The 13,700-nt window shown below is 38.7% G+C and overlaps 1 protein-coding gene across 4 annotated transcripts in view; it reads right to left on the bottom strand.

The window, feature by feature from the left end:
- The window catches only part of PRKG2 (protein kinase cGMP-dependent 2), a 105,416-nt gene that overhangs the window by 46,175 nt on the left and 45,541 nt on the right, over window positions 1-13,700 (bottom strand). For all 4 annotated transcript variants that reach the window (XM_045473610.1, XM_045473609.1, XM_045473608.1 and 1 more), the window contains 3 exons: window positions 7,758-7,835; window positions 6,157-6,251; window positions 3,090-3,158 (listed from right to left, as the gene is read on the bottom strand). In XM_045473610.1, the coding sequence (XP_045329566.1) occupies window positions 3,090-3,158; window positions 6,157-6,251; window positions 7,758-7,835 (242 nt within the window). The remainder of the gene's footprint in view (window positions 1-3,089; window positions 3,159-6,156; window positions 6,252-7,757; window positions 7,836-13,700) is intronic.

Here is a 13,700-nt window from a genome sequence, read left to right as displayed (position 1 = left end):
ACCAGCTCCTTGAGATCTTTCCCAACAACCAAAGAACGATGAAGATGTCACAAATAACACTTTCCACGTATTTAGAGATACTGCCATTTCGCACATTTCATGATACCTAAAAATAGGAAAACTTGAACTCTCCTCCTTGCAGTGTATTCATTCAAAGCATTTTTGAAAGAACGCATTAGGAAAGAAGAAATAAAGAGCCAAAGGCTTTCAGTCACTATATTTCATTGCAAGGATGGTGTCCTTTATTCAGCCAACATGTGGAGCACTTGCCGTCTGCCAAGGACTATGTCATTTGCTGGCACTGCAACAGCAGTGAACAAGTCAGTGTTTCCGGACTCATGAAGTTTATAGAACAGTGAGATGACAGATGTTAAATAAAGCAATTCAATGAAATGTGAATGATGATATAAGTGTAGATAAGGTACTATGGGATAATTATCATGGGATCTTAACTTAGTCTACTAGTCATAGCTACCAGGATCGTATCATTTTCGATTCAGACTGAATACTTTTCTGACTGAAAGGTGGTGCCAATAACAAATACGCTGGGCCAACCAGAACTGTCCAGGAAATCCAGGATGTAGGTCAACCCAGTTACAGCTGATACTCAGCTTCTCTCACTGATAGAAGAAATGGATGTAACTTTTTAAGTCTCATCGAGCCTAATACAATACTTTGTTTATTAGAGAATCTTACACATGTAAGCTGAACATTTTAAAATTATAAACTTCCAAATAATATATTAACTCTATAAAATAACTGCATCCTTTTCAGGGATTATGAATATATGAGACATTGTATAAACATTTGCTTGTGTGATTACAATGAAGAAAAAGGAAAGGAATTCTTCCTTTCTCTCGTATTTTTAGTCCTAGCATTTCAGAGCAATTTATAAGACTCTACCACACAGCTAATGCTATTCAGTGCATGCATATATTTTTAATGAACTCATATACGAAACAATGCATTATCAGGACCATACTCATGTATTTTCCATTTCTGACCTGGCATCCAAAGATTACCTTTATCTGAACCTATTGTGCACTTTCTAGCCCTATGCCTTCGTTTCTAAGTTTTACTTCACCTGGAGTGACTTCTATATTTCCTATTTGCCTATTAATTTTTAAGCCCCATGTCCACACTTAACAAAATTAAACCTTGCCCACTTTACCACGTCGTGATTTCCCCTCTTTCTGAATACATGCTATGGGAGCCAAATGGCACAGTGGAAAGAACTCTGAAAGGAAGTCAGGACACCCGGTCAGTAGCTCCTGGTCCAACACAGGACAGCATCACTGGGGCAACCCTTTACCGATCTGGGACTTCTTTTCTTATCCATAAAACAGAGATTAAAATAATTCAGTGATATTAAGGATTATTGTTCTATCTGTGGTGATGGATGTTAACTAGACTTACTGTGGTGGTCATTTTGCAATATATACATATATTCAAGCACTATGTTGTACACCTAAATATGTGTTGATTATGCCTCATTTAAAAATAATAAATAAAAAAGGAATATTGCTAACTTTTTAGGTATGTTAATGTTATTGTGGTCATGCCTTATAAATAACATTTATCCTTTAGAAATGCTGCTAAAATTTATAGATGAAATCATTTTATGTTGGCAATTTGTTTGAAAATAGTATGGAGAAGGCAGAGAGAGGGTGGCAAAGGGATCCAGATAAGTCATTAATTGATAATTTCTGGACTTGCATTATGGGGTTCATAATACCATCCTGTCTGCTTTTTAATACGTGCGAAATTTTCCACAATAAAAAGATTTTTTAAATGTTCTAAAGTTCTGGGGCGCCGGGGTGGCTCCGTCAGTTAAGTGTCTGCTATGTCTCAGGTCATGATCTCACGGTTTTGTGAGTTCGAGCCCCGCATCAGGCTCTCAGCTTTCAGCACAGAGCCCACTTGGGGACCTCCGTCTCCTTCCCTCCCTGCCCCTCCCTTGCTCTCTCTCTCTCTCTCTCTCTCAAAAATAAATAAACATCTTAAAAAGTGTTCTAAAGTTCATTATGGTTCTAAACCCCTGATTCAATGAATGTTATGTTCAATCAACTACACACTCCCTTGGGATACCTCTTCATTTTACTATTTTTTGCTAATATTTCATATGGGTATACCCTATTTCTTTGACTTTACTATGAGTTTTCTTTTTTTTAATTTCTTTTATGTTTATTTATTTTTGAGAGAGAGAGAGAGAGAGAGATACTAAGCAAGAATGGGGTGGGGCAGAGAGAGAGGATACACAGAATTGGAAGCAGACTCCAGGCTCTGAGCTGTCAGCACAGAGCCCGATGTGGGGCTCGAACCCACAAACTGGGAGATCATGACTTAAGCCAAAGTCTGTCGCCCAACCGACTGAGCCACCCAGGTGCCCTTTACTATGAGTTTTCTTAGACAACGGCCTAGCTTTGGTATATTTGCATTTCCTTTTATGATATCTGGATAACTGATCAATATTCAACTCATTAGTGAGAGATCCAAGGGGCCAGATTCAAATATGATCTGAAGTGAGTGAAGGACACAAAGTAAGACTTTTTTTCTGAAAAATAACCTGAGACATTTAGAAATTAATATTAACACCCGTCACTTGCAAGTTACTGCAAATGTTAAATTAAACCTTCTCTGGAAATATATGTATAGCTAATAATGAGTATTTTACATCATGTCCGAGACAGAGGTTTTGTTCAAAAAAATTTTTTTGACTGCTTACAGCATTTTAGAAATAAATTATGGAATGGTTCACTATATCGTATGGGAGAAAATCTATAAGAGTACTAATAAGCTTATTTCTCTGGAAGATGCAGAATTTAAATCGGTCTATTGCTGATATTTATGTACAAACTTTGCACACAAAATATTTAGCCTGCCAGCATCTGCCACTGCCACAGACAGATTCAGATCAGAAGGCCCAGTTCCTCCCCATGAATTTTAATAGAATATACTCGCAGCTGAGGATTGGCCAGCATTTCTAAGTGCTGATGAATGAGAAGACAGATGGGCTCTCGGAGTAACAGAAGGCCAAGTCTTCAAAGGTGGCAATAGCCTGCCTTCCCAGACAGTATCCGCATACTCACTCTCGATCTATAACCAGGCACGCGACATCATTTTCTTCGGCAATGATGTTAGCTGATCTGACATCCTCACTGCAGACAAAACCAGGAAAGTCAATTTTCTACGGTTAGAAATTACACATCCATTTTTATTAGAGGATCTGCTACTTTTTTTATGAAACACCATCATTTAAACCTTCCAAAGACTGCTTTTTTTTAATCATAACATACTCCACCCCTTTCCAAAAAAGGATTTGAAATGTGTCCCAATAAAGGTTATCTCAATAAGGAATTCAGAGAAGGCAAATTGCACCAGGAATAGAGAGGAATTGGTGACTACAAATGCATATGGAATCTCATTCTGTGCTTTGTGTCAGCAAAATAAAATAACTCTCCTCTGATCAAATGGGAATTGCTAATTAATAAGCAGCCAAAACCTGAAATTAACTAATCAAACAAATTTATTGGAAAAACATTCAAGTAATCAATATACAATAAAAAAGCCAATCAAGAATAAAACCCAGGGGCAACCAGTGGCTCAGTTGGTTGAGTGTCCAACTCTTCATTTCGGCTCAGGTCATGATCTCAGGGTTCATGAGTTCCAGCCCTGCATCCAGCCCCACATCAGAATCCATCCTCCCTTTCACTTGTGAGTGTCAAGACTGACTAGGAATATTCTCTGCAAACACTTCGTAAATATTAGGTGTTTATAAATACACATGTTTCTTTCATAATAACTGTGTAAGTGCCATGGATTTACTGTTGTACATAAAATGCTGAAAGAACTCCTGGGACTATTTAATGTCAAGTCATGGAAATATACAGAATATAAGGAATATAGAGTCACAGTCAGTGGCCCTAAAAACTGATAGCATAAAAATGCACAAAAATGTAGAAGCATTTGTATTCAGTGCTCCTGTTCACTGAATTTAGCTTTATGCTTTCAAATGCCTAGAGAGTTGGGTATCTGTAGTAAATATGAATTCCCATGTTTCTCAGTGGAAAACACTGTAATTGGCTAGCTGTGACATAGAGTAAATCATTGCAGATCCGGCAAAATCAGACAATATACTTCCTTTCAACAGCTATTTTGACTCTGTAGTACATTTATAAAGTTCTCTGCACTTTCAAACTTTAATTGTTAGACTGGGAGGTATGAAAAAAGTAATCTAGTAATGTTAAAAACAAATACACTGAAGTTTTGAATAATAAAATTACATAATTATATTACATGAATGTATCTGTATTTAGTCACAAACAAAAAAAATTTACAAAGGACAATTTCCATGTTATTGAAACAAGTTAACTACTAGCTAGAAAACGAGAAAGAAAAAGTTTAACTTGCATTTAAATTCCATTTTTAAAATGTTTACAAAGTAGTCATAATTTAACTTACTAAGTTTATGTGTTTTTCCTTTGAAAATAAGAGCTTTATAATTTTTAAATAATCAAATTTGTCTTGTAGTAATTTATGAACATGTTTTCTTTGCTCTGTACTTAATATTATCATGACAAACAAATCAGCAGAACTAGGACTTCATGACAAAAATTAAAAAGGAAGAAAATGAACAGAAATAATACTCATTTTTTTTTTTAATTTTTTTTTCAACGTTTATTTATTTTTTTGGGACAGAGAGAGACAGAGCATGAACGGGGGAGGGGCAGAGAGAGAGGGAGACACAGAATCGGAAACAGGCTCCAGGCTCTGAGCCATCAGCCCAGAGCCCGATGCGGGGCTCGAACTCACGGACCGCGAGATCGTGACCTGGCTGAAGTCGGACGCTTAACCGACTGCGCCACCCAGGCGCCCCAATACTCATTTTCTATAAGCATAAATTTGAAATAACCATTTAGGAATAATATAAAGTTTAAGGGATGTCTTAACTAATTTCAAGTATTCATTTAAAAACATATGTAACTCCAAACAGTATTGCTCAAAACTCTAGTTTGATCTTTTACAAAGTGATTTATATTTTTTAAAATGTGGTGTTTTTAGGGGCGCCTGGGTGGCGCAGTCGGTTAAGCGTCCGACTTCAGCCAGGTCACGATCTCGCCGTCCGTGAGTTCGAGCCCCGTGTCGGGCTCTGGGCTGATGGCTCAGAGCCTGGAGCCTGTTTCCGATTCTGTGTCTCCCTCTCTCTCTGCCCCTCCCCCGTTCATGCTCTGTCTCTCTCTGTTCCAAAAATAAATAAACGTTGAAAAAAAAAATTAAAAAAAAAAATGTGGTGTTTTTAGACTCGAAGTTGTTTTCTGAATTCCAGGAAGTACATAGCATCTCCTGAGACATTTGATTTATCTTTATAAATATTTCTTCCATAAGTTAGATCAACAGTAGATAAACTCATACTTCCAAAGACCTAAGGGTCAGGTAGAAGTTTCCTACACACTATTTTGATTGTTTCTAAAACTTGCAAAATGAGCTGATAAAAATCCTTAAGAAAATATTGCTTTTAACATAGTAATTTAAAAGCACAAAAAACATGGAAAGTTATTATTTGATAATTTTTAAAGGGGGAACAGCAACATTTCAAACCCTGGAAATATAAAAATTCATTTTAAAAAAAATTGTAATTCTCATGTCTTTAATCTCTCTGACTAAATTTTTAACTTTTTTTTAATGTTTATTTTTGAGAGAGACAGAGACAGAGCATGAGCAGGGGAAGCGCACAGAGAGACAAAGACACAGAATCCAAAGCAGGTTCCAGGCTCCAAGTTGTCAGCACAGACCCCAACATGGGGCTCAAACTCACAAACCATGAGATCACGACCTGAGCCTAAAATCGGACACTTAACCAACTGAGCCACCCAGGCGCCCCTCTGTGACTCTCTTTTAAACTAAAGATTCTAATAGGATACCAATTTTATTTTCACTAGCAAAGTTAAGCCTTTCCCATTTCTTTTCTGTCCAGTTAGTGTACTTATTTCCTGCATGAGAATGAATTTTTTCAGAATTCAATTTATTTTTTTTCTTAATTCCTGGATATTTGCTGACATTAATTTGGCAGCTCAATTTGACAACTCTGAATGAGTAATTACACATGCAAAACAACAAAAGAATTATTTAAGTATGGTATAGACTTTGTGGATTCACCTGATAAGGGCTTTTTCTCCAAAGTATTCTCCTTTCTGCAGTGTTTTTATCAGTTGTGGCTGATCGTGGCCCTCTGTGCTCTGGGTGACTTTTACCTACATGATGTTAAACAATTAAAAAGATAAAGAGAAGGGGAAAAAAAAGAAAATCTGAGCACGTATTCATTCAACCAGACCCTCCAAATCTATATAAACTTCACTGAAAGAAGGAAATAGAAGAGCCTTTGCTCTAACTTTGCGGCACTTAGGACGATCTTACTACAGGCAATTCACTTGGAGGGACTGAGAAATCCTGTGACTTAACATGACCAAATGACTCCCCATCTGTAAGAGAAAGATTCTCCATTCAAATCCCACCTCCCAAAGTTAAAAAAATTTTATGTGAATCTAGCAATTCCTTCCTAGGAATATTCAAAGCAAATCCTAATGTTCCTGTGGGAACTTTTATTATGGCAAAAAGCCAAAGAGTTGACAAACTAATCAAGAATAAGGCTAAGTGTCAGGAATTCTGAATCTAGTGTCCATGACTAATTTGTTGAATCCTCTGTTTTACCCCCTAAACCTAGATGTAAAATGTGGATATGGAGAAGGTTCATAACTTTCATGGGTGTCTCACTGTGATCCATGGCCCAGGAAGGTTTAAGAAGTCCCACGGCAGAACCAAACAAAAACTTCAATATTCCTTGTTTGTGGCTAGTCTTATGCCAATTCAACATAATCACAAGGGTTGCTTCCTGTTGATTAGAAATTCTGAAAGCATCAGGTCCAGGTGGAAGAGGAATGATAAAAAAAAAAAAATGTTCTGAGTGTTGAAGAGTTTCTGAGGTTTGAAACCATTTTGTTATTTTTTTTTTTCTTTCACTGGGGGCCCAGTTCAAGGTTCGACAACCAACCAGTTTACAAAGGGCAGTGCCTGATGATAAACACTTCCATGGAAGAAAGAATACTTGTAAAAACCGGACAGGTTATGGATGCAGTTGCTCAAGGTTTCACTCTTTTTTTCAGTATTTCACAAATGCCTTTTATCTCTGAGCAACATTGTAAAGAGCCAACATAGGAACAACCGGCAACATGTTATCCATTCACAGTTTAAGTGAAGAGAAAAATCTACTGCATATACTAGCATAAAATTTTCATCAGCACCCAAACCAACTTGAGCTATGGTATATGAACTGAAGTTCTGAGCCCTCTCTACAGCTTTATGCCCAGCCATTGCTGTCCTCCACTGACAAGTTCATTCTCCTCCACCTGCTGCTTGTCACCCCTGCTGGATGGAAAAAATTTCCAGCCCTGATCCTGGATCATTGATTTGATTGAGAATCACAGACAAAAGGGATCTGAGAAAGAATCTAGTCATTTTAAACACAATGAAAGTCAAGGGACCTGCCTAAGGTCACTAAGAAGTTACTGTCTCAGCCAGAACCCAGAACAGCTCTCCTGTGCCCCCAAACCCAAGGCTTAAGACCAAACCCCAAGGAACTCTTCTGAGCAGAAGTTCCTTTACCTGTTCAATGCAGAGACTTTCCAGTGCTGTGGTGCAGGGCAAACTAATGTGAAAAGACTTCCATGATTTACTTTAAGTAAGCTTTAATTCATATTTACCTTTCCTTTTGCTAAAATGAAGAAGGTACTTCCTTCCTCGCCCTCTCTAATAATGTAATCTCCTTTGTCATAGTATTCCTATTGGGATAAGAGAAAAAGAAAACGTTAAATCCAGTGGCGACATCCAGATGAAGGCAGAAATGTAACAGAACTCCCCATGTCTGTGAAATGAGCATCCCATCCCTGTTGCTTTTCTTTGTTGCCTATTGTCACTGTGATCTTCTTAAACATTGCAGTCATGAACTGTAGACAAGTAAAGAGACTTTTGCCTTATTACCTGCATTTCCTTTTGTCTTTCACAGAACTCACCAGAAAGACTGATTTTCAGGCATGGAGACTAAAGAACATGCAGAGAAACCAAAACAAGACAATAATCACTGACATCCAGGTGGGCTTTCACTGAAAGAATCTACCTACAAACTGTTCAGTGACCTGTAACAGCCTGAAACCGGGCCTAGTGTTTAGAAAAAGAATATCTAAGAAATTGAAAATAGTATCCCCAGCGGACATTAGGAATATCAGCGTCAACTTCTAATTCCTTGAAGGGCAAAGGCTAGGAAAATTCTACAGACAGAGGAAGTAGCTCTTTCCTATGGATTCTTTTCAAAGATGTGTCGTCATAAAATATCAACATTAGAATTTTTCACATGTAAATTCTCTTCTTCAAGGTAGGGTTATCCTCATGAATCTCAAACTGTCACATATTTCTTTGTTTCCCTCGTGTGTGTGTGTGTGTGTGTGTGTGTGTGTAATCAGAGAATTCTTGGGCAGGGAAAAGCCATTCATCCATATGTCAGACCGATAGAGCAATACAGTCTCCTAGAAAATGAAAGATGGATTAGACTGTCCACCTCTACTCCACTTTAACATTGTCTCAAAGTCATAGAACCAAAATGGAACTCTTAATTATTTCTACAAAAATGGGCCTGTTTCATTTATTTAAAAAGGCATAATTAACATCATAGCTCTCTCTTATTTTTCTTTTAGATTTAAAAACAAAATCCAGACAAAGCCACTTTTATGTCTGCTGTATTTCAGTATCTATTTTGGTCACTGACTAATAAAATCTACTTACATTTTTGAAATAAATGTTACTTCTAATATGACTAAACCTATCTTTTATTTACATAGCACTACATACATCTCACAAGATATTTCAACATATGGAAAGATGCATATCTTAGTGAAAAAAAAACAATGCATAAAGTTCAAATAAGAACATTTACCTTCAAAGATTTAGAGAAGCACATTAGTTTTCTATTGCTGCTGTTACAAATAACCACACATTTCTTAGTGGCTTAAAGAAAACACTCATTATCATCTCACAGTTTCTGTGGGTCAAGGAGTCCAGGCACAGCATGGCTCACCTGGATTTTTCTGTCAAGGGTCTCTCAAGACTGAACTCAAAAGTGTCAGGCTGTGTTCCTTTTTGGAGGCTCTGGGGGAAAATCCACTTTCAAGTTTAATCAGGTTGTTGGCAGAATTCAGTTTCTTGAGGTTATAGGATAAGGTCTCATTTCTGTACTGGCTGTTGGCCTCTTAGTTTCTGAAGATCTCTCTTAGGTCCATGCACAGAGCCCCCTGCGTTTCATAACCAGCAATGGCTCATCAAATTCTTCTTAGACTTGAAATCTCTCTGACTTCCACTTATGCTAAATCTGACTCCAGCCAGGGAAAATTCTCTGCTTTTAAGGGTTCATCTAATTATAGTCATCCCATCTAGATAATCTCCTTATTTTAAGGTCCTGAACCTTAATTACACCTGCCCAGTCACTTTTGCCAGGTGACATAACATATTCACGCATTCCAAGGATTGCGGTCTGGGACACTGGGGGGGGGGGGGGGGAGAGTCCATTCTGCCTTACCACAATAAGCCCATAAAAGACAATGTTTTGATGCATTGAAAGCACCTGAAACATAGTAAATAATTAATAACTGCCATGTTGAGGAGGAAGATGATAATGGTTTGCTAGGCTGTCACTTCAATCTTCTGAACCTCAGTTTACTTTGCTATACAATTAAAACCATATGACCTACCACACCTAACTTTGAAAGAGGGTATCTAAAGCACCTGATAGCATACTTGGTACATGCTAGGCACCCGGTGATGGTTAATCCCCATGAAAGAGGCTGGGAGCCAGTTGTCCAAGCCTTCCACAGTATACGTGGCTGTCCAGGTAAAATGCCTCCCTGGTAGCTGTGGCCATGTGATTAACTTCTAGCTAAAGGAACCTGAACAGAAGTGATGTGTGCCACCCCCCCGTGCCAGGTCTATGAGCCGTATCAGGCATGTGTCTTCACAGAGAGATCTTGGGAGAGGATCGTAAGGCCTTTAGCTTGAGTTCCTGAATGACTCTGTATAGCCAACTGGGACTATCCTCCTTGGACTGTTATGTGAGCAAGAGACAAACCTCTACTTTATTTGGAAAATGAGATTTTGTCTTTTGCATCACAGTGTGCTTACTCCAACTCTTCATTCTTTCTCATTTTAGCTTTATCACAAACCTTCACCACCTCCAAGCTCAATTTTGCAGTTGAGATGGCCATGAGCCTTGGTGTTTGAGTGAATGACCATGCCACTGCAGTTCAGCATCTGTTATGCAGCTAATGTTCATTCCTCTTCCCTAGGAAGGTTGGCGTCGTGTTAGATGTCCTTGTTTCAGAGAGTCTGCTCTATAGTCTCTCCTAATCCCTTCAGAATATGGAACAGAAGGAACATGGAGAATTTCTTTCTTTCTTTTTTTTTATGTTTATTTCCTTTTGAGATAAAGAGACAGAGTGCTTGTGGGGGAGGGGCTGAGACAGAGGGAGACACAGAACCGGAAGCAGGGTCCAGGCTCTGAGCTGTCAGCACAGAGCCTGACACAGGGTTCGAACTCATGCGCCATGAGACCATGACCTGAGCCAAAGTCAGACGCTTAACTGACTGAGCCACCCAGGCACCTCAAGAGCATGGAGAATTTCTGAAGTGCTGGTAGGTTGTTCTTCAGTTATTATAAAGCATGTGGTATGTGCAGATGTGAGGCTTTAATTCCTGTCAGTCAGAGAAGCTAATGGGAAGCTTAAAAGGGAACACTGAGAAAGAGCTTTATTGTTTCTTAAGGGGCAACCTTCCTAGTGGTATTTTTCCTAGGGATGATTCTTTGTCACCCAAAACCTTGGGAGGAAGATAAATAATACCTCCCAGTGTGTTGACAGTAACTTCATAGATCAGAAAAGGCTGTGGATGTAGGTCAGACCAAAAATATATAGTGGTGAGCACTGGCTATGATGCTAGACTGGCCAGTGTTTGTCAACTGGGGAGTGCAGCCAGTCTAGCCAGGGTGGTCACCAAGACCAAAAAGAGAAATGCAAACAGTGTGGTTATTGTCCTGTGGTTACACTGCAAAGGGGTCCCTTATAGGACTAAGAAACCATAGATCCTATCTGGGGGAGCAATGATCTTCAAGCATTTTTTACTGTGACCTACAATAAGAAATACATTTTACCTGTACACCCAAACACATGTACGGGAGTACGCACACATATAGACATTTATATAAAATTAAAACATATTCAAATAATACTTATACTTACTACTCTGATACTTTTAAAAACTGTTCCTACAAATTAATTTCATGATCTACTAATGAGCTATGACCCAGAGTCTGAAAAAGAGGTTTTTTTATGTTTATTTATTTATTTTTGAGAGAGAGAGAGAGAGACAGCACGAGTGGGAAAGGGGCAGAGAAGAGAGAGAGAGAGAGAGAGAGAATATCCCAAGCAAACTCCTCTCTGTCAGCACAGAGCCAGACTCAGGGCCCAATCCCACGAACCGTGAGATCATGCAGGACCTGAGCTAAAATCAAGAGTCAAAGCCTTCACCGATTGAGCCACCCAGGCACCCCTGAAAAAGATGTTTTTAAAAAAGATGTGTAGGAAACCCTAAGAGTAGTTACTGAGTGTATAGCAAGAGGGAAAAATAAGGAAATCAATACCAGGGCAGACTAAGAGGTAAAGGTCAGAAGAAAACTATACAAAAAGCAATAGCTAATGAACGATGCAAAGAGGTTTTCACTGAAAAGAAAATGCTCATTCTGTGATATCTAGAAAATGCTAGAACCTGAATGCCTATAAACAGTATACAGAAAACCAGAAGAAAAACCAAAGGTGATGGAGAACAAAGACCAAAACGCAAGCCTAAGACTTCCTTAGAGTCTTTAGTGTGTGGCCAGAAATCTTCATTACAAAGAAGTATTGATGATGTACAATCAGATGTATCACACACACACACACACACTCCCCACGTCATATGACTATGAACCCATGTTGGTTGTTTAAAAAACTGGATACAGTTATTTGGGTTGTTACCGACATTTTTTTTGTTCACCCAAGTACAACGGTTAAAACACTTTAGAAATTTTAAAGCAAATACAATTGGATCAGGTGGGCCCTCATCAACCACTCAGGCAAAATTTAGTAGCAGATTGCTTCTTTCCAAGGAACTAGAGCCCACAAAATGAAAACCAACAGAAATTCCTCTAACTTGGATGAGCCAACTGTTTAGAAATCTGTAACTGAAACACTGAAAGAGTCCTTAGAGATATGGGCTACTCACCCTTATTTTGCAGATGAGAAAACCCTAATGCTTACCACAATTAATTGACAGCTATTAGTGAAAGAAGCGTGACCATAAACACTAATCTCCAGACTTCGGACTAGTGGACTTTCTATTGCACCTAGCTGCCCCACCTCGAGCTAACTGGTCCATAAACAGGCAAAATCCACAATTATCTCAACTTTCTTTATGACTCCAGATGTAATCATTAAAATGAGAAAACCCTCTGGTTTTGTATGTATTAGCAGGAACTATAAGAAAGAAAACTAGATTTTTTTAAATTATGAAAAATGGAAAATTCCTGAATGAAGAGATGGCAAGGCTCTAAATATATGTATTCTATTCATAACTTTAAGCTAGTGGTTCTCAAATATTCTCTTTAATAAGCATAAGAATCAAGTAACGTATTAAGTGTGCATTTCTGGGCCAATATCCCAGAGTTTCTGATTCGGTAAGTACGGGTGGTACCTGGAAATCTGCCTTTTAAGCAGCGCCACAGGTGATGTGAGTGAGGAAGGGCAACAACATTCTACATGACCCCACCCCTACCCCACTCCTACTACACCCCCAGTTTCATGAAAGATGGCATGTCAGAGTCTCAGTACAGGGGGCCACAGGGTCACATACCACAGCTCTGCAACAAAGAGTGAGGTGACATTTCAATCAACCACAGTCAAATCCCATGCTTCCTGTATGTGTGAACAGAGACTCCTTCCACTCTTGTGCTCCATACTGCACAACTGGTGGGTGCAGAATTCACATTATCATTTTCATTACCATTAACACTTACAGTGCATTCGAAATCTGTATCATGCTTCATGATGTTCATTAGTTAATTCTCAAATATGTTGGTACTATTTTCCCATCAGAACACAAGAGGAGGCTTAAAGGGGATGTCTGCCTCTAGAATTGAAAGGGCTGGGTGATTTAAGCTAAAGCAAGATATGTAATTGGAACACTGAATAATTGGAGCCATTGGTCTACATGTTCAATAGTCAAAGTCTTAACAAACACTTCAGATCAACTGCGTCGCGGTGGGAAATTCCAATACCCCTTTCCTGCCCCCACACAAAAGTTAAAACCCTCCCAAATCAATTCCTAAACTTCAAGCCAGATTCAGCCTGTTTTTGTCAAACATCATGGAGCCAGTTTGTGGGACAGCTGGTCCTGGAACTCAGCAGGCATTCTGTTATAACTCCAATGCATTAGTGATTGGCTGTTGTCAGGACCCCGTTGACCGGTCATTAGTCCAAGCTATGCTGGTAAATTATGTGCTTTTCTTAGTGCTAAATAGATCCCATTACTCCCTTGCTAATCACTTTTGCATTTGAGAATTTTCACACGCT

Source organism: Leopardus geoffroyi, chromosome B1 (genome assembly GCF_018350155.1).
Source record: "Leopardus geoffroyi isolate Oge1 chromosome B1, O.geoffroyi_Oge1_pat1.0, whole genome shotgun sequence".
NCBI lineage: Eukaryota > Metazoa > Chordata > Mammalia > Carnivora > Felidae > Leopardus > Leopardus geoffroyi.
The sequence above is the reverse complement of the archived record's forward strand: the minus strand, read 5'-3'. Positions and strand labels throughout refer to the sequence as shown.